The sequence below is a fragment of the Lepidochelys kempii genome, chromosome 11 (assembly GCF_965140265.1).
Source record: "Lepidochelys kempii isolate rLepKem1 chromosome 11, rLepKem1.hap2, whole genome shotgun sequence".
In the NCBI taxonomy this organism is placed as follows: Eukaryota; Metazoa; Chordata; order Testudines; family Cheloniidae; genus Lepidochelys; species Lepidochelys kempii.
Genome location: NC_133266.1, coordinates 62,743,082 through 62,765,232, shown reverse-complemented (window position 1 = coordinate 62,765,232; position 22,151 = coordinate 62,743,082). Strand labels below are relative to the sequence as shown.

General features: G+C 38.3%; 1 protein-coding gene across 19 annotated transcripts in view; it reads right to left on the bottom strand.

Moving 5' to 3' along the window:
• Positions 1–22,151, bottom strand: part of ADAM23 (ADAM metallopeptidase domain 23) — a 200,127-nt gene that overhangs the window by 10,549 nt on the left and 167,427 nt on the right. For 3 of the 19 annotated variants that reach the window (XM_073306551.1, XM_073306557.1, XM_073306565.1), the window contains 2 exons: positions 20,518–20,608; positions 13,452–16,903 (listed from right to left, as the gene is read on the bottom strand). The exons of 2 other annotated variants lie outside the window; for them this stretch is intronic. In XM_073306551.1, the coding sequence (XP_073162652.1) occupies positions 16,834–16,903; positions 20,518–20,608 (161 nt within the window). In that variant the 3' untranslated portion in view covers positions 13,452–16,833. 14 more of the 19 variants (XR_012154365.1, XR_012154368.1, XM_073306554.1 and 11 more) reach the window with 8 other exon arrangements.

The window sequence follows — 22,151 nt, the reverse complement described above, 5'->3', positions numbered from 1 at the left end:
TTAACAGCTGTGGCTGCTAGAGAGGTTTCTTCTGTTCCTTGCCTGGACTCTTCTGCAAGGACTGGGGAGCTGCTGTGAAGCCCAGCTGCTGCTGTCAGAGAAGATCCTTTGTTGTTCTCCTGCTGCTCATGGCAGAAGCTGGGGAACAAGTAGGGGATTTATGTTCTCAAAGCACTCTGAATGGCATGAGGCCTCAGGGAGCCACCATCTGAGAGAGCTGGATTTCCCGACTTTCGTCCTTTGATCAGCCATGGCTGATCAGAGCTAAACTGGCCCTGCACAGGGAGCTGAATGGCTGTAGGCAGGTTTTAAAGCTTCTGACATCCTCCCTTACTATCCAGGCTGCTGGAGGCAGAAACAATTCTGGAGGCAGAATCTGAAAGATGGGTATTAGGAGTACGTTGTCATCAAAAGACCTTATGTACCATCTCTATCTACTGGTTGGGATGAACTATAACCCAAGTGTCTGGACCGGTAGAGAAAATCAGAGAGAGAACATTGATTCTGATATCCTCTAGGATAGGGGAAGTACTATGATCCCCACTTACTGATGGGTAAACTGAAGCACAAAGTCTATTTGATTGACTCAGTCACATTGTACATTGGTGAAAAAGCTGAGAATAGAATTTGGAGGTTCAGATTCTCAGTCCCCAGCTCTAACCACTAAATATATTAACTGATAATGATAGAAAAATCAATTTCTCATCTCCACTGTTTCATTTTAGGGTGGGATGAAGGAATCCTCATATGTTAATTATGAATGTGAAGTTAGGGTGCTATAAAACAATCTCTGTCTAGATATGATTAAAGGTCTAGAAAACATGACCTATGAGGGAAGATTGAAAAAATTGGTTTTATTTAGTCTGGAAAAGAGAAGACTGAGAGGAGACATGATAACAGTTTTCAAGTACATAAAAGGTTGTTACAAGGAAGAGGGAGAAAAATTGTTGTTCTTAACCTCTGAGGATAGGACAAGAAGCAATGGGCTTAAATTGCAGCAAGGGCGGTTTAAGTTTGGACATTAGGAAAAACTTCCTGTCAGGGTGGTTAAGCACTGGAATAAATTGGCAAGGGCCATTGTGGAATCTCTGTAATTGGAGATTTTTAAGAGCAGGTTAGACAAACACCTGTCAGGAATGGTGTAGAATGGATAATACTTAGTCCTGCCGTTAGTGCAGGAGACTGGATTAGATGACCTCTTGAGGTCCCTTCCAGTCCTATATTCTATGACTAGTGAAGAGTCTTTTCTAAGGAATGGATTTATTCAGTGTAAATAAGTTAAGTTGGATATTAAGAAATTTGGGAGACAAGGTGAGTGAAATCTTTTATTGGATCAACTTCTGTTGATGAGAGACACAAACTTTTAAGCTTACACAAAGAGCTCTGTGCAAGATCAAAAGTTTGTCTCTCTTACCAGCTGAAGTTGGTGAGATTACCTCACCCATATGATCTCTCTAATAGCTTGGGACCAACACAGGTACAACAACAATGTATAAATGAAATACAGCTTTTTGACATCATGGCCATAGACCAAATCTCTGGATAATTACTTTTCCAATGATGCATTACCACACTTCTTAACTCTAGGACTGATTCTGGACCAACTCAAGCAGTCAAAGTCATATATATGAGCTAATATGTCCTACTGCAAATCTAAAGGAAATAATCTTTCTAATGATACTAGTCCCCATTTTCCAGTATATGCTATAATTTTACAACAAACACATGCAATAATGAAGTTCCTGCCAATAGCTTGGCTGCATGTTGACTGACTGCTACAAGTTTTGATGTTCTTGATTCTGTCCACACCATAATCTTCAGCAAATCCCTGACCTCGGAGAACAACAGGATCCTGATCCAGGTTCCTCCCCATCCCCTTTTAGGTTCTGATGGCTGGCAAGTAGACCCAATGGGTGGAAAATGTGAGAGAGTTCTTTGACCTGAGCAGGGTTGCTCTTATTTGAGGGATCAAGGGCGCACAGCTCTTGGTCCACCATGGCTATGACTCTTTACTTGGCGCCTCAGGTGAAAGTCAATCAGCAGCATCCAGAAACAGTGATTCCCTCAGCCCTGCTTCCCTTCAAAATACTATTTATACAAAGTGTGCTACAGAGCTGTACACCATAAGCAGACTGATTCCTGGTCCAAGGATCAAGATGAAATCTGTCAGTCCTACAGCAATGACTTATAGGGGCTTTGTGCATCAGATAAAGAGCTCCCCACCCTAATCAGTTGATCACAGGGACAATGCCAATGACTGTTACTGAATCAGGCATGTAGACAATGGGACCAAAGCAGAAAGGAAGAGCAATGTTGGACAAAGAAGGGTGAGAAGATAAAAATTTTATTAACAGATTAAGAAGGCTATTTGTTACAAAACCTACCCACATTCCCAGCCAAATTCTGGTGCCAACCAGACCTAGTACCTTCAAAAAAAGCAGCATGTTATACCAATCAAAATATGGAATCCAAGTCCCAGAGCAAAATATTTGGTTTAAAACAGCCTACAGTATCCAGATACTTAAGACAGAAAATTAGTATTTGTCACTTTTTAGAGAATCACCACCAGAGAAACATTTTGGCAGTAAATCACTGGTCCCTTGCATATTATTATAGTGTGGTATTATTAGGTCACCACAGTGATATGCAGTTGCTAATAGAACTAATATCAAAATGGATGCACATCTTGGGCCTGATCTAAAGCCCACTGACTTCTATGGGTTTTAGGTAAGGATCCATCTGCTTGAGATGTGGTTCTAAGGGTATGTCTACTATGCAATCAGAAGGTGTGACTTGAGCTCCCATAGACATACCTGAGCTAGCTTTGATCTAGTTCTGCTCTGATCTAGCTCTAGCTCTGATGTAATGTAAGAGGAATGCACTTGATCATATGTCACCCACATCATTCATTCAAGTCCTATTGCTCCAAATTCATTAATTACTGGCTGCTTACCCAAGTGGGTTATTTCCTATTTGTACATGACTTTTAAAATAGTAGTTAACTTTTACAGCAAGTGCCTCAGGTAGATTGCATGACTGTATCTGTGGTTATAATGGTGCAAGTTTGAAATACAGCACTAGCATGCCATTATTGCTTGTATCTCATAAGGTAGGTCTGAATCTAAATACTGCCATTAAGTCCACATACCACAGGTCTAACTTAATGCATTTAGGTTATTGAGTAGTTTTAGTAGAGACTACCAACTACTGCTAACTCTGAACTAGTGAGTTTGTGGGGCTCACCTTTCTATACTGAAAAAGTAGGAGTTCAAATGGCAATATAAGTGGAAACTTTAAATAACAGCACAACAAGTAAGTTTGTTAGATTTCAGTGTTAGCATGGAGGCAGATTTAAGAACAGTTAACATACAGTATTGGGAGAAGAAAACAAGCGAGAAAAGGATGTAGTCAGTGCATTACAAAGCTAAGAACACAGAGCTATATTCTGCTCCCCTTGGTGAAATATAGAATGATTAATCAGAAATTAGATATTGTAGGTTTTAAGAGATCCATTATATCTTCCCACAAATTCTGACCTGAGCTACCCTTCGCCTTGGTACCTTGCTGTTCGTGTTTTCTGCAATCAGAGTTTTCTTGTCTTCAAAATTCCAGTTGCAGATCTTAGAGTACAGAATAACCAAAGATGTAAAGGTAAATATATATCTTCCACAAATTCAATCAGTATTCGTCAGAGTACTGATTTGTCAAGTTGTCCATTCTAACATTTGGTTCATGATAAAATAATAAAGAAAAGTAAGTGATAGATATTTTCATTATTTCATTTTCATTTCTAAGCATCAGCTATGTTTAAGCTGACATTGATATATATATAGTTTTACAGATATGTTAGGTTTGAATGTTTTTTTTAATATATATATAATTACTACATAATGCTACAAGCCTTTACAAAGAAATGGAAATGTTAAATCTAAAAATCAAGAAAAGGAAGTTTAAAAACCCTCATAAGTTGGCCACTGTTTTTTACAGCGAAGTTTAATCATAACTCCTATATGGCGGCACTACAAGTGTTATTAAGGAATCAATCTTTCTTAATTAAGTCATACTAGTCCCAATCCAAAGCCCAAGTTTATGGAAAAAAATTGGATAAAATCTTCAAGAGCTTTTATGTAACAGGGACATTTTTGAAAACTTTACCCTTGGACCTCAATAGATTCTGAATTTGGTCCATTATTATATTTTAAAGTACCTTTGTACTTAGTGATAATTTTGACTTAAGAGGGCTTTAAAAACTGTGGGCTAGATCCTCAGTTGATGTCTATCAGTGTAGCTCCAATGATCTTCCTTTCACATCTGCCCAGACTTATGGCCATCTGACTGGGATACAAAAAGAAATGATAGGCTGGTCCAGTCCAAAAGTTCCCAGTCAGTCTGATTTACAGATGTGGGATAACATTTTCAAAAGTGCGTAAAGTGACAGAAGATTGAGTCCCATTGAAAATCAATGAGTTTTAGGCTCCTTACTCCTGGGGGAATTCTGTGCCAAAAAATTAAACATTCTGCAAAATTCTGCATTATTTTTTGTCAACATAACACAATGTAATCATACCAGTTTCAATTATTTTGGTAATTTATTTCAAAATACCTGTCAGCAACTATGTCTGTAGCCAGAGCCATCCATCCCTAGGGTGAACCGGGGTGAATGCTCCAGGCCCCGCACTTTGGGGGGCCCCATGGGCCGGTGCAATTGGCCAGTGCGGTCAGTCCTGGAAGAGATTAATCTGTCACTTCCGCCCTGGGCCCCGCACCCCCCTAGGGATGGCCCTGTCTGTAACAATACAGGCAACAAAAGATTCATGAAATGTTTTTGACAAAGACTCCTTACTAGGCATATTAATACAGAACTCTGATTAATTTAAACTACAATACAGAAATGTATTTCCTGCACCCCTCAAAAGCAGTGCAAAGGCTTGGGAGAGTCAGAGGTAACAGGAGTGGAGGGGGACAGAAGCAATTGCTGGAAGAAGCCTGGGTGTGAACCTGGGAGGTTGTTGGGTGTGGGTGGGAAAAGCATAGAACAAGTTTTTGGGGTTTTTTTGGGCAGGGAGGGATTGTTAGGGAGTCTCCACCATGCAGACCCTGGTTGATCCCTAGCCGCTCTCATTCAGTCAGGCACATCCGTCACTGCACCCCACAACCCCATGTGTCCTTTCACCCCCACTCAGCCACCCTCTCCCTCCCATCCCCATGTATCCCTGCACCCTCACTCAGCCACCCCACTTCCAGCCACGTGGCCCTTCACCCCCTCCCCTATTCCCATGTGTATCTGTACTCCTACTCAGCCCCCTCAGCCCCATCCCCAGGTGTGTCTGCACCCCTTACCCCATATGTCACTACACCCCCACTTCCATTCATCCCCCACCCCAGTCTGTCCCCTCCATATCCCGTGCCTCCTGACCTGGCCTCACGGGCAGGATGCTGTGAGGAAGGCAGCCTCTTTTGTTCCCTATCCACAGCTGGGGCTGTCCCAGGAGCGGCTGATCTCTGTTCTGGTACCATAGCGGCCCTTGTGAGCAAAAGACATAACTGCAGCATCTTTCCAGCAGAATGTATTTTCTATGGGGAAAAAACAAAATTCTGCACAGCACAGGAATTCTGCGCATGTGCAGTGGTGCAGAATTACCCCAGGAGAAACTCTTATGTTCCACTGACTTCTACATGCATGTGAAAAACTATTGACTTTCAATGGGACCTAGGCTCCTTTGTCACTTTCCGCAGCTTTGGAAATTTTACCCATATACTGTTCGCATGAGAAATTTGATTTTTACAATTTGTGAAGCATTAAGACAAAACCATGCTCTTCTCCCATGAAGGACTGAAGAAATTAGTAAGGACATTCAGCTTCTTACACTACTGTCATACATCTAATATTTCCTATGCTGTTATATTATTATATCAATAAGAGGGCCAACTGTCATGCTGTTGTAAGCATGCAATTCCACTGATTACACTGGAGTTGCACTTGTATAAACAAGGGCAGAAATTCATTCATATTCACTAATTTATTATATTGGCTTTTATGGTACTTACATAAGATTTCACTCCTTGAAAGCAAAAATATTGTAAATTTTCATACACAATAGACCAACATTGTATCCCTCTTTACAAATACATCAATGCTTCATTTAGTTCCGGCTCTGTATTAAAGACTTGGTAGCAAAATAAGTCAGGGTAATATCTTATTTTCAAACTAATTCAGAATGCGGAAGCATTGTAACTCCCACTGATTCAAATGGGAGTTCCACGGGGGAACAAGTGTAAGACTCATGGGGTTTTCGCTCTTTTTGATTATAAAACAGAGACCACCGGGCAGGAGATTAGAACTGGCATCTCTACTGATCCCACTCACCCAGTTTTTTCTTCTGATGGGGAAAGTATGTACATTTTAAAAGCAAAGATCTCACCTGAAACTAATAATTAGAAAAAATCTTTCAGCATTTAAGGTTGGATGACTCTTGGTCAGAATCTATAATCAGACATTCTCACTGAGGCTTCGGATTGTTCCTGCAAGCTTGGTGACATTCTGAACATGGGAATTTAATAAAATAAGCATACATAATAAAGAAGAAAAATGATCGGAACAAAGCTACAACATTCCATGTTCATGATGTTTTTAATACTCATTTTACTAAGAGTTGCAGAACAATGACTATTAAATTTCCATTCATCAGCAGCCAACAAGATATGAATGAGCATTAACTCCAAACAAAAACTGGCTCATAACATCATATTGTGCACTTAAAAATATTTACAAATCATTTTAAAAAAGGAAGATTAATAGTGGAAGCAACAATGAATATAAAACATGGTTGATAGGCTTTCAAACAAAAATAAATTCAAGTATTACTCTGTAAAGTTCTTCAGACATTTGTCTTTAAATTTTGTTTGTGCAATACCCATCTTTGCATAGTAAAGAAAACTTTATAAAACTCTAGTTCTATGTAATTTATTTTTTAACATGCACCTACAGTATATTTAATTTGCCTCATAGAGCTCTCTTATAAAAGGATTAGGTCAGTTCAGTGGGATCATGCAGCATACCAGTAAGAGCTGTATAGTTACCATACATTTTCTTGTCAAGATGAATCATATAGTGGAACAAAAATATAGTGGGTGAAATGGGGACTCGTCATTGCTTAACGTTTACTCTATTAATATTAAATTGTGACACTTGTTATGATAAATTAACATAAGTAGCATGTGTACAATACTAAATGTGGCAAATGAATGGCTTAGAAAATCAACAATATCTAGCTAAATGGTTAAGACTACATAACTAGTACCACAGAAAAGATTTTTACAATCCACTTTTGTGAGTTATGTGATGTCATTTACATCCTGTACATACAGAGCATAATGCTTGTGTGTTTTACACATACACGCACACAGCTAAACAGTGGAGCGTAAATTCAGTCAAGAAATCGTATTTCCTATGAAATTGCTAGTGTAACAAAAAGTTACACCAACACTTACCATATGTACATAATATTTGGGGACCACTGTGGTCTGATTAAAATCATCACATCGCACATTTACAATGTTATTTGTGAAATGCTTATCATCAAAGTTTTATTATACAGGTAGTTACATTAGACACCTAATTGGTTTTGTAACCACAGTGGCATTTCTACTGTAGTTACCATATTGATTCTGCAGTAGAACCAAAATGTGCAGTTTAGTACCTGCCAGAGAGTAATTATATCTTCCATATGCAGTAGCGAAGTGGAAATAAGCAACAAAGTACCAGTGGGCAATACTACAACGCAAGTACTTTGAGTTCCCCTCAAAATTACAAGTATTCATTGTCATCAAACATTAATACAACCAAAACTCCGGCCCTGAAGTCAGATAATGTTGAAATAATGCTGTAAATAGCCCTGTTATCACAATATGGAGTAGATCTATAACAACACAGACTACCTAAGTGTAGCACCTCTTACTCATAATGCAGTAACAGTGGTAGCTTTAACAAAATCATGTTATCTAAAACATCATTTGACAAATAACTATATTGTCTGCAAAACAATATAGTTTTCATGGGAAAGACTTCTCTGACAATATCCAATCTGAAAGAGTTTGAAATATGTTTGGAGGCAAAAATGTTTTATTGAACAAAGTAAAGCAAAAAAAAAATTATAGTAATTGCAACCCTAATTTTTTCCTAGTATTTCCATCAGTTACTTTTAAAGCTAAATCCAGAAACTGACTCAACATTTGAACAAGGAAAATGAAATATAAGACCTAAATGGAGTTCGAGTTATAGGACTAACTCCCTCTCATTTATACTAATATAAATAAGAGGTAATTCCATTGAATCCTGTCAAGTTACTAGTGTAAAACCAGAGTAAGTAGAATTATGAACAGGCTCTAAAGCTTTTCTTTGCCCAGTTCACCAAGGCCCAAGTCCAATGCCTGTTAAAGTTAATGGGAGCCCTTCCACTTTGTCAGTGGACTGGACTGTGCCCCATGTGTGAACATACAAGTAATATCATTAATGTGCCAACCCTCGGAAGTGAAATCTGAACAAACCCTAAGAGCGACAGTAATCATCCATAGCAGAAGTAGTATCTCCCCAGATTGTACTTTGAAAGGTGATAGGTACTAAAGAGGGAAACTCAGAGTGACTCGGATGTTTGGATCATCGTTGCAAGCTTGTGAGGAAGGGAGAGAGGAGAATGGGTGGGAAAATGGACTAAAAGGGAAAGCCTTAGCTTGTTTCAAGCTTTCAGCATTTTGTGAATATTTTAAGGCTTATTTAAGCTTGTTTTCCTTTCACTTGAAAAAGCTAGATAAAGGAAATAGTTGTTAAAATTAAAAAGATATGAACTTGGCACTTTCGTGATTAATTTGAGATGGTGTCAATTTTCTTATATTATATACAGAAAATCTGCATGACAGCCAAAAAAGTAATTCAAAAGAGACTTATTAAATACATATGCATTTACACATTTTAATATGGTTTGTTTTTTGGTTTCAAGCATACAAACTTTAGATCACACCTGTTTGGTGCCAGAACTCCCTGGATCTGCATGCTACAGCTGCCTTTTTTGAGCAAGCCCAGAACACCCGCTAAACAACATGCTAGAAAGATTAAAAGGGGAGCAAAATTAAACCACCAAAAATAGATTTACACAGAGAATAGAACCTTTCTAAGGAAATCCTTCAATAAAGATACGTGAAAATTATATGTCAATCTCTTATTTCCATATATACATTTTTTTTCTATAGAAGAATTATATATTATCACTGCTCAAAAACAATAGCTCCCATGCCCAAAGGAATGTTAGTCCAGGAGATAAAAGAACAGGGACAATGAATCCACAGAATAGGGAGCTTTCTCTCCAGAGAGAAAGAATGCACTGCACTGGTGGAAGAAGATTTCATAAGAAGAGCCTAATATCACCACCTCTGCATTCTGTTTTTTGTTGTTTTCTTCTCTGTATATATTTGGGTGCAGATCTTGTGCGGGCTGGCTTGCGAGCTTGTTTGTTTGTTGTATATATGCCATGCAGTTTACCCTTTCCAAAATTAGCTGCTCATGCCACTGGAATTTGTCATTTAATATGAAAAAAAAAGTCATGCAAACTCAAGTTAGTGCCAGCAGGCTAGGGAAAAAAAATCTTCTATTTTACTATTTTGAAACAGTTCTCTTATTGCACTTGGTTGGTTTGCCCCCTTCTTTCTTTCTTTGGAAAAACAAAAACAAAAAAATAAACAGTTGTCCTTCACGGTCTTTTTTTTTTTTTTTTTTAGAGAAAGATGAAAGGACGGGAGTATTTGAACTTATCTCCAAAAAAGACAGTGTTCCTTCACTCCATCCCCAGCAACCCAACTTTAGTCATTACCATTTCTAATGTTCTTCTTTATTGACTGAGTTCCTGCACAGTGACAGCAAAGACTCCACACCCAGAATCCAGTAGTGCAAGAAGAAGCTTTTCCAGGAAAGTTCCTTCAGATAGGACCTTGTTGATTTGGATCGTACCTTCTCTTTTTGACATTTCTTCCAGTGTGCGTCAAAAGGATATGAGATGAGGAGGAAAAACATAAAACATTAGTTAGGCATAATGGGAGAGAAGCAGTGCTAACACCATAGTAAAGTAATAAGCTCACTTTGAGGTAGTCTCACAAACTAACCGTACAGTGAGGTAACTGTAATATTTGACCTTGAGAGGGTTTGGACACACTGTATTACGGTATCAATTCCTGCTGTCTCTATGAAGTTTAAAATTGCATGTGTTAAATCTATATAGTGTATATAACTAACTTTTTATTTATTTATTTATTTGCAGTACTGCAAGTGGCAGTCAGTCCTATTTAGATGGGAAGTTTTTCAGACCGTCTGACATGTCTATTAAGTCAGGACAGCATTTGTACATCATTTGGAACCATTCAAAACAGTCACATTTCAAATGCAAAATTGCCTTTTTGCATTTTAAGAGTATCTGGCTGTTTATAACAGGTGCTCATTAATCGCCAAAACACAGATCTTCCACAAATGAGGTGGCCATGCTCCCTTAGGTATCCATCTTTGATTGGCTACCCTGAATCCACAGATAATTTTATAGTGGACCAAGCTATCTTAGTGTGTCTGTGAGCCTTTACCATACTATGGACAATGCACTTTGAATCTCCAATAAGGTACAAAATATAGCAGATACTGAGACACTGCAGTCGAAGGAGAATGGACAGAGACTTTTAATTATGCCATTACAATTTAGCTTTTATACTAATGTCCAGTCTCCTACGATATTGATACCCTATATCAATAAACAGCAAGACATTACAAGGCAACAGCACAAGTTGGGTGCAACCTCCCCATAATCTGGCTTTATGTGGGGCATCAAGCAAGGGGCTCATGCATTTAGTCTTAACATTGGGCATGTGCACCACTACCGCCACCAAATTGTCATGCAAAAGACACAGAACAGGAATTCAAAATTATATACACAAATTTCCTTTTTGACTGCGCTCTCCCAATACCACCATTGCTGTAATGTTTAAGCTGAAAGCCAAGCCTTTCCTAAGTTGTACAGGTGACTTAGGAATCAGTGCAAAAAGAAAAATTATCCAGGACAGTCCTTTCAGAGAACCTGGCAGCCTTTGATCTTGTGCCAGTGCTTGCCTGACTATGCTTGTTATTAAAGCATGCAGCGTAAGAGTTACAGGCTTTTAAAATTTCATTTTTTCCCCTTTTTATAGAAAGGTGTTGTACTAATCCTCATTGTGACTCAAACTGACTGCACTATTTAGATATATCAACCCAGAAATCTCTGTAGCATTCATACCCTCTGAGTCGATCTGATATGAATGGATACAGTTTTTCTAGTCACATGTAGAATTGTAAGTAGGAAGTCTGAATAATATTTGACTATTTAAATCTGAATCAAAACTTGTCTGGACTTACTCTCTCTGCCAGTTTCTCTATTTTTCTATGGTGTATGAAAAGGAGTGCTTTAAATGACTGTCTATATATGTTACACGGCATACTGAAATTCAAACCGCACTAACTAACAGTTATTTACCTTTAAAACAAATCTAAAAAATCAGATCACTAATACATGTGAAAAATTCAGATGATTTAACCATCCATTAAGCTCCAAATTTAAAGGAATATTCTGGAAAATGTTTGCATTCCTGTTATTTTTAAGGGGACAAACCACTAAAAGCCTATACTAAAGTCGAATGTGTTGCCTGAAGTTTTTCTATTAAATTGATGAGTGGGCTCTGTGATATTTAGTATGAAGTTACAGTGGGAACATGTTTTGCTAGCCTCTCAATATAACCCCCCAGGTCTTTCCAACTGACCCCTTGCTAAAGTAGTACTCCTGAGCAGCACAATCCTGCTAGTACTGTCTCTGAGCAGCAATGGATGCACTTTGGAACTGCCGCCAAACTGTTGTGGAATTGTAACACAGCCCACATCATATCAAATGTCTTCTAGGGTCTATTTCAAAGCCACAAATCTCATTTTGATCATGCCCTACAGTTCATTAAATGAAAATACATTCTTCCAAAGGTAAAAAATTAAGTCTGCTAATGCCTTTCTTCTTTTTCAGTATTTCCTTAATATGTTACATCAAAATGTTATGTTTCCTCTGGTCAATCATTAGTAACAACTGTTTTCTCCATAACATCAGAGACTGACGAAGTTGTCATGCCTGAAAACTAAGGGTGTAGGGATCTAAATGTGACATTCAAAATAAGTACACAAAACTGTTTTTGAAATACACTATTCTTGATATTCAGTAAGTCAGTTTTGCATATTAATTATTTGGTAAGAAATAACACCTTGCTTTTATGTAATACTTATCTGAATATCTCAAAGTGCTTAACTAAGGTGGATAACATTATCTCACCCAAGCTTATACAATAAGCCAGTGGCAGAACTGAGAGAAGAATTCAGGCCTCCTGACAGAGTCACATGCTCTAACCACTATGAACAAATCTTGGTCCGTTCCCCCCCGCCCCGAAAATCATAACTAGAAGTGAGGAAACTAAAAATATTACTACTGAAGGATCCCCATTTATTCATAGGCCAAGTAGAGTGTAGCAATTTATCATAATGCATTTCCTACACTATTCTGCTAATCCTCCATTATAGCTAAGCTCCAAGCACTGCTAAAAAAATCACGTTGTATAAATCTTCCTGATGAACACTGGTCAGAAGAGTCAGCTGAACCCTCTACCCTGCTATATCAAGATCCCCACCTGGCTGTATAATTGTTTCCCTCACCCCTACACCAAGTGCAGGGCTGGGCACAAATGCAATCCTTGCAGTCAGAGCACACAAGGCTATCAGGTTAGCGCACACAGGAATGCTACACTCCCCAAAAGAGTCATGCTCCTCCCACATACTATTCAGCAGAATGGGCCTTCTGTGCGGTCAGGGTAGAGCGGCACATGCCACATACTGTGCAGTGGGGTTTGTGAACTCCTGGGGGTTTGCAAAATGTTACAGGGGGTTCTCAGGAAAAAATTCCCTAATGGCGGACAGAGCTGTCCCTAGGGACCCCAGAGCCCCTGGACTTCCAAGAGCTAAGCAGATCAAAGCAAGCATATCTATCACACTGAGGAGATTTAAACTTCAAGACTCCTTATAAGAAATGGAAAGGGAGGTGGATATTTTTTGCTGTTTTTAAAATTAAATAGGCAACTAGCCTTGTTTTTAAAATTATTAGGAAGAACAAGTCTAAGCTTTGTTGTAACGAGCGTTGTTTGCCTGGACTGCTCAAGACCTGAATGCTTGTGTAGGAGGAACGATTTGAGTTGGCTTCTTAAATACCTTCATGCTGTTTCACATCTGATACTCCTTGCTGAAACACAGGAGCCTTGTCTTATAACAGGCTTATTCAAAGTGATACAAGCTATGAAAGTGAGATCTTGGAAGAGTATTGCCGTTTTCATAATGTAATAAAAATACTGTAATGATAAATAAAATAAATATTGTGTAATAAGCATGTCATAAAAACAATTTTTATATTTCCAAGATCACTGCTTTTATAATTTATACTCAGATAAAGGAGAAAATCCCTTGAAATATTCATTTTTAGGAGGGGGTTTGCGAGACTTGACATTTTAGTGAAAGGGGTTCACAGGTTGTTAAAGTTTGGGAACCACTGTGTTAAAGGATATTGCAGAGGCTGGGCTTTGTCCCAGGAAGCCTCAGGTGCTTCCAATGTGGCAGTGCGGCTTTGCACTGGCCCCTATTGCAGGCTGTGGCTTCAAAGCATCTGTTAGCCCTTAATATTTAAAAAGACACACACACACACAAATAGATATAGATATATCCAAAAAGCTCAGTTCATATAATGGACTAAAGGCACCATTAACATCCAATTACATCTAAGACTACTATGCTATATTTTTGTAACTTCAAAAATGCAAAACGCAGCTTCTGATTATAAAACAAATTACTAGCAGAAAAGATGTATATCAAAGTGCAAATCATTTTTATAGCTCAGTTGTAAAATACTTAAAACTGAGGTTTAAAATGGAAATGTTGCAAGATCATTAGTTTTAGCAATGCCTTGTTAAATGTTTAGTTCCCCAGAACTAAACACAAACTCAGTCACATTCTTCCCCCAAATGATTGCATATGGATTCCACTGAAAACAGAAATTCGTGCATCTGAGTGCAGAATTTGGCCTACCACAGGAGGGTAGATATCCTGGGCCCTATCTTGAGGAGGTAGGAGACAGGCCTGGCTAGGATTGACAGGAGTGTGGTCTTTCCCTGCTGGCTGGCTCACCTACCTCTGGGAATAGTTGTTCTGAGATACTGAACAGCAGCCACCCCTCTCTGGCCAATAGGGTATCTCTACACAGCATCTTGGAGTGAGCCTCCCAGCCAGGTTTGACCCCCTTGCCTAGGCTTCGGAGCCCGAGCTCCAATCTGAGTAGCAACTTTAAAATGCTGGCTATGCAGCTATTTTTACAGGACTAGCACAAGCCCTGCTAGCCTGAGTCTGTCGACTGAGGCTGGGAGGCTCGATCCAAATGCTGTATAGACATACCCCTAGAACCTCACCTGGCTTCACTGCTGTTTCAGGATATGCTCCCTGTATGCTAGCAACGGCTGCTCTTTTGGACTCCCTCTTGGCCTCTTCTGCTCATTCTTCCTCAGCAGCAAAACGAAGAAGCACTAAGACCACTTCCCTTCCACTCCACAAGAGGCTGCTGTTTAGGGCTCCCTATTTCCTCCTCCAGCCCGTATAAGCATTGGCTCTTCTTCAAGGCTGCAGACCCACACATGCTCATTGGCCAGAGGAGGAGGAAGAACAGCGTGGGTGCCTTCACTAGTGCAGTAGACACCAATGTGAGGAAGAGGAAATGAGCCCTCGGGGGAAGGGTCACACTACAGAGAATGATGCTGAGGCCACCACCTTAACTTCTGCATTGCCTGTTGTTTTTGGTGCTGTTTTAGCCAGGGAACTCTAACACGTCATTAACTTTTTTTTTACATTTAATCCCAGTTTCAATAATTCACAGTAATAAAAACTCAGTCTCCATTAGGTGTGAATCCAAGAAAAACACAACTATTACTTCTGTTAAAAATAAAATACTCATAGCATGACGATAACAAGCCACAGTGCAAAGCAATAATCACCTACATTCCATTTAGGACAGTTGCTTTAACCCTTTTGACAGCATAGTTTATTCTTTGCAAAAATAAATATACAAAATAAATCCACTGCTACCCCAGTCTTTTATTACAGTTTTTATGTAACCTATTTGTCTCCTCTTTGCTTATAAGTGTTCTGAGAAGATCACAGCAACGAATGCACAAACACACTGCCTATTTTAGTAGCAACTAATTACTAGTGTTGCTATTGCAGTACATTATGTTCTTGTAAGTTGGTGCCTTCCTCCATGTTCATAGAAACACAAACTCTTGCCAAAAAAAATTAAGGGTTACTCCAATGACTGCACAGTCCCTTCAAATCAGTAATGTTTCTGTAAAGTTTCCCCACACCAGATCTTGAAAAAGTGAGCAAACCCACGGTAACCAGGCTGTTGCTATGTGAAATTGCAAATTAAAACAACAAAGCTGGGGGATGGGATCATCAGCTTCAAAACGGAGATTGAGTCTAGGGCACCTGCTTAGCTAGCCTTCTGCCATCTGTTGGCATGAGGAACAGTAGTAGATTTGATTTTGAGCAGGTGGATTCATGCTGCTCATGGACCCACTGCAAACACTTTGCAAGGAAATGCAGAGTGGAGGGAAAAATAGATGTTACTGACAAACCAGAGAGCTGGTACGTAGTTCCTGTAGGAAGCATACACAAGGTTTCAGAATCTCACTGCACAGGCTCTCTACTGTATTGCCCTACACCACAACAGAAATATAGCATTGCTGATCATTTTTGACTTTCCGGTATCAACAGGGTACAGGATTTGGCTCAATTTAAATTCCTAAAGCTGCCTTTATGCAGAAGTTTAAGGATTGGGTAAATATTTGGCCACCCAGTAATCCTCCACGGGGCAGGAAAGCTCTGGTTCTTAGCAGCTAGTCCTGGGAATAATACTGTGCCTATACATTTTTACCTACCACAGAACCTCCCCTACTGGTCTATTCCCCATTCAGAGGACTATTATGCAGTCTCAAAAGAAACTTCCCACATTTTTTTAAAATTTAGCCCTTACCAGTACTACTACTTTATATTGTTATTTACCAAGTACCCCCTTTCAAAAGGTAACAAACTATCAAACCAGCATTTAAAAAAGCAACTGAATTCATTATTCTAGCAAAACTACACATGTATACATTCACCACTTGTCAAGTAATTCTATATTAAAAAGAACTGGAAACTGAGCCTAAAGATGAAATTCAGAGGGCCCACACAAGACTGTCCACATTAACTAACCCCTCATTCCGCATCCACTTTAGTCCTTAATGAAACATTGTAATGTTTGAAGGGCAGTCCATGGATCCACTGCCATTATGTGAATTTCACCATCAATACATGTTATGTGTTTGCATAGTGCCTAGAACAGTGCAGCTCTGACCCAAGAGAGGGGCCCCTAAACACTACTGCAGTACAAAAAAACAATGACTACTTCGTCAAAATATAAACAAGGTCTTCTGTGAAACAAAATATAGTTCCTAACAGAGTGTTCACTAGCAACATTTAACTCAAATTGACTAAATATGTTCCTTAAGATCTATGTGCACCGAACATTTTACTGAGACTTGATCACAACAACTTTTCATTCCTATTTTTATCCATATCTTTCCAGAAAATGTCTAAAAATAAATTCTAGTTTGTTTTGCTAATTTATACCAAACTGACCCACTAAGTTCATGAACAAAATTTGCTTAATTGCAGCTTACGTTTGATTTGGACTTGACACCACAGTACTGTATGTGCGTGTGAACACCTGATAACCTGTGGAACAAAAATCACATCTCCTAGTTTGTAAAGTATTGGCTACTTTTTCTCACATTACTAAAGACTGAAACATCACTTGCTTAAAAGGAAAATTAAAACCCACGCTATTAGTCTTGAACATCCTACAAAAAAAAATCTGGAAGCAAAGTGTGAGAGGCCCTACATTGTGCTAGCCTTCTTCCACATACAAGTGAAAAAGCCTTTTCAATTCCCCCCCCAAAAACATGCACTTCAAGCTGTGAGCTAGGCCAGGCCATTGTATTTGAGGTTCTGCTACAGAATAAATATTTATATCTTGCTCTTTTTAAAATATTGAACTCCTGATATTTTCAATATGAGAATGTACTCATACAGGGATACCAAATAGTTTTATATTTTTGTATGACAGGAGGACATGCAGGATGCAAAGTGGAACATTTGTATCGGTGACTTAAGTGATGGGGAGCAGGTTAGTTTTGTGCTGGGCAAAATATATCTATATATGTTGACAATACCAAGAAAAGCAATTAATATTGTTTTATTTAAGCTAGAATTGGACCATTTAAAGTCCTGATTCAGGAATGCACTTAAGTGTGAAACTTCTTCACCCCATCCAGGTCAGCACTTAACTGTTTTAAGCAAGTATGTTAAGCATATGCTCAAGTGCTGTCCTGGACAAGGATGCTTTCCGGAATCCAGATTTACCATACTAGTATCCAGAAGCCACTATCCCACAAGATCAATCTTTAAAGGAGTTTGTAGGTCTACATTTAAAAGGATATGCCCTGGAACACAACAACATTTTAAACAATTTTTTACTGGAGATGCATCCCAAAATACATATTTTTAGGGCTGAGCACCAACATCTGCACGTGGATATATGTACATGGCTGCCATTTACTTCACTGGGAATGGCATGTGTCTAACTGCCAAATACAGACCTAGAGGCGTATGCTGTCATTCATGCATAGGTTATTCAATCATGTAACTCCCAGTGCGTTAATTCCCAGGAAAATAGTCCACAAGTGGAGGGAAGGACAGACTTAACATTACTTGTATGTGTAGGCTTACAAAGGTACAAATTCTACAGTCCTTAATTGAACATTTGCTCAAAGAAGGAGTGCAGAATTTGGCTCAAGTTCCTGAACGGAATTAACAATACTATAATTAAAATAAGTTCTCTAAATTACATATTTCTCTATTATGTACATGCTATGTTAATGTAGACAGCTTCTTACATGTATACAGCTTCTTAAATGTATACTTTTTATGACTTCTTTTCTTTTATAATTTTGCATCTAATAGAACCTGTGCTATATAAGATGCAAAGTACATCAAAATAACACAATATGCAACAAAAGGTTGTGAACCGTAATTAATATTTCACAGACTAGGCCTTTATACATTATAAGCAATCTTGCAGTCTCTCTGCTTGCAGAAGACCCAATTATTTCAATGGCGAGTCTTCATGCAAAGGGGTGTAAATCCGACCAGTAGCTGTATACTCCAAAATACATACCTCAACTATTGTTTTGCTTTTAACCCATGCACTGAATGTCATAAGTAACAAAGAATCACATTCTTCCATCTTTAAATGTGTGGAACTGTCAATGTCAGAAATGGTTTTGTGAGAAAATCTGATGAACAAATACAGGTCATCATTAAGACTATCTTACAAAGAAGACATTAATTTGGGGCCAAATTCTGCCCTCACACTTATCCAAAGCTATTGACATTAATAGGCAGCACAAGAAACAATGAGGGCAGAATTTGTTTTTAAACTCTAATATACTAATTATAAAAAGGCAACTGGGATTCTTTTTTGCTCATGTCTAAAGCATGGACAAAATCAAGCATTTTTAACTACCCTTTTCTTCCTTTTTAATTTCATTTAGTTTTGAGCAGCTATCATACCACCATAATTCTAGTGGGTGTCATATACCACTCCTGAGGAAACTGTGAATGAGAGATTAGGAAAATAATTTTTTTTTACACAGATTTGCTATCACCTCCCTTGTACTATTTGAGCATGCAAAGCAATGATATTTAACCTAGATTTTTGGTTCTTATTATAGCTGATCTGAAGTGGTTTTTAAAAAATATAAAATCAATAAATACAAAAAACTATTTAAGAACTTTAGGGATTATTGCTTGCATCATGTTCCCAGCCGGAATAACCTGACTGAACATTTGTGTACAATGGCAAAAGTGGGGATGTATTCTTCATTCAGGTTGCTTCCGCTCTGCCTCTGTCAAATAGTAAACTGGAGTAGGAGTAGCCTTTTTGCACTCCAGCCTGGCTATTACCTAGCCTTACCCTGTCCAACAGCACATAAACTGCTCCCATGGAACTGGACTCTACAATCCTGACAACCACAATGCTTAAAAAGAATCCTTTGCCTCCACAGAGATGGAGACAAGACTTGCCCCAATGGAATATAAATGTGTAGCATTTACATGACAAATTAATAGGTTTTAAAAGTAAACTGATTTTTTTAACCTACCAAGATTTGAGGACAGGGGACATTGGGGAGTGTTACTCCCACACTTGGTGGTGCTAAACATCTGGGGCCAGATCATCAGTTGGTGTAAATCAACCTATCTCCACAGAAGTCAGTGGAGCTTTGCCGACTTACACGAGTTCCAAATTTAGACCTAGCGTGCGAGTTTGATATGGACAAGATGTATGTAATTGACATTACAAGGAAAAGCATATAATAGTCCAAATTCATCAAAATATAACTCCATTTTGGTTAATGGAAGTTACACCTGGAATGAACTTGGCTCAATATATGTTGTATGTCAATCAATGGTAATATACTAGAGCTGGGCAGGAATCAGTTTTCCTGTCTCAGAAAAAATTCCGAGATTCTGTAAATTATGAACGAAAAGTCAAAATCTTGAAAATTTTTATGAACTGATAATCTGCAGAAAAAAAAATCAGTTTAAGTTAATTAAAACTTTTGTTTCAATAATTTTGAAATGTTTTGTTTTCTATCTTTTTAGACTATAAATTAACTTAAATTTCTAAATAGACCTTTTCATTTTGAAAGTGTCAAACATCCTCCTCAAAATGGAAAATTTCTCAATACTGCCCATTTCCCATGAAACGTTTCTGTTTCAATGAATCAGCATTTTTGACAGAAAGACACTTTGTCAAAAAACTCAGAACAAATTGTATAGTATACACTTCATATCTTGGTTAGACACAGAGCAGCCTTGTATCAGCTTTCAAGCATTGCTGTGCACAACTTCAGTGTTTACATTTTGAAAAATACATGCCTTTAGATTTCCTACCACTATATTTCATTCTCTGCAAAGCATGCCAAAATAATATTGATATAGGGAGATGGCTAGACCTTGTTCATGAGAAGTAAAGTATTTCTTTTTTCACTTTTGGAGTTGTTTTCCATAATCTTATGAAGGTTAATCCACGTATACTACTGTTCTCCAACTTTGCACCCTGGTGACATCTGTGGTTTTTTACATTTCACCTCTTTTTCAGTGCAAGTGTAACTATTTGAAGCAGTATTTTCACTTTGAGTCTTGTAGCAGGAACTCAAAACTTAGTGATGTAAGCAGAAAATAGAAATGCCATAGCCACTGAAGAGAAGACATGCGGCATTGCTTACTTAAAGCCCCATCCTGTCCCCCCAAGGACAATAGCTGCTACCAGGATGGCACCAGCGATGGAACCTATTATAAGATTGGTGGCACTAGGACCTGCGATAAAGGATTACGGGAAGAAAGACATAAGAACCAACCACTTCATTCATGACAAGGAAACGTAATCAAGCAATTTAGGAAAACAAACAACCTACATGATGTCTCTAAACATTTTCAAAGGGCTCCACTTGCTTTTCATTAATAGCATGAATAAACAAAGCTATTGTAATGTCTCTCACTGTGCTATGCCTCCTTTCTAATACTAGATTTTTACCTATCTCAGAAATTAACAACACGGTCATTCACTTCATTCTCTGGCTTAACTATTCCCATAAACACATAGTATATGAACCATCAGTTCAGAAAATTCAGATATTTTTAAAATTAAATAAAGTCTTAAATTTTTTTAAAAATAGCATTCAAGGGGTAATAAAACATGAATGTTGTACTTAATGCCTACTTATTTCACTCCGAGGGCAAATGAAAAACCAAAAAGCCCATCCATTCTGCTTTTCATATAGCTCTGATCTTGTAAGGTGCTGAGTACCCGCAAATCCCACTTATTTCAATTTGATCTGATAGCACTTTTCAGGAGGCACACAGCACCTCATAGTCCCTATGGTTATGTCAACTTTAAGTTTACTAACTACGGAGAGTTCGGCAGAAAGGGTGGTGGAGTAAAAGGGTATGATTCAAATAAAAAATAATAAAGATTCTGTAATTGAAATAAAAGCTGCATTCCCACTGAAGCATTCCAAACATCAATGCATCTCTTCGTCATCCTCAAGCAGCCACTGAACAATGAAGTGGGGCAGGGAAAAAGGGAAGGAAAAAAGGTGGCATAAAATCCATTTGGTGTAATTTTCTCTAAAAAGGCAAGAAAGCACTTGAGGATCAATTATGAATTTCTTACATAAAGTGCTTTATTTGCCTGGGGGAGAGGAGGAAGAAAAGAAAATACAAAATAGATCTATGTTTGCTCAAATTAATTCCAGACCACAATATTCTCCGCTATCAGGCCCTCTCTGATGTAAATCTACTGTCTCTAAGTCCAAGGCAAAGTAAAATCTAATACAACAATTCTTTTGCATATCACACACCTTATAATTGAACATAAATATTTAAATGCCCATTATTAGCCTTTCAAAAATACTACTAATGAAAAAAATAATCCAAAGTGAGAGCTCCCCCACTGCAATGGCCATTTTGCTATTCTAAGTAGCACAGCTCTGGTTTTGGTATTACAAGGTGTTTGGAATACTGTCAGGGAGATACAAGGAGGAAAAGAGGAGCATCAAGAAAAGATGGGAGAAGAAAAACAGAGAGGGGTAGCTGGAATAGCTGAAGGAGCTCAGGGGCTCGTTCAGTGTCACAGATACCTTATAATACTGCCCAGTCCCCGACACAACAGTGAGAGAGTATCCTACATTTTAAAATTCATCACAGTGACCCGTTTTTGAACAATACATTACATAGGTTGTTTCCTTGGGTTTTATTTTAGATATCAGTTCAGACTGAATAAAAAGCAAGCTCACCAGCTTTTATTCGCAACGAACAGTGCAAAGAAAGAATCATTCTGTATCCATCATATGTTTTACTA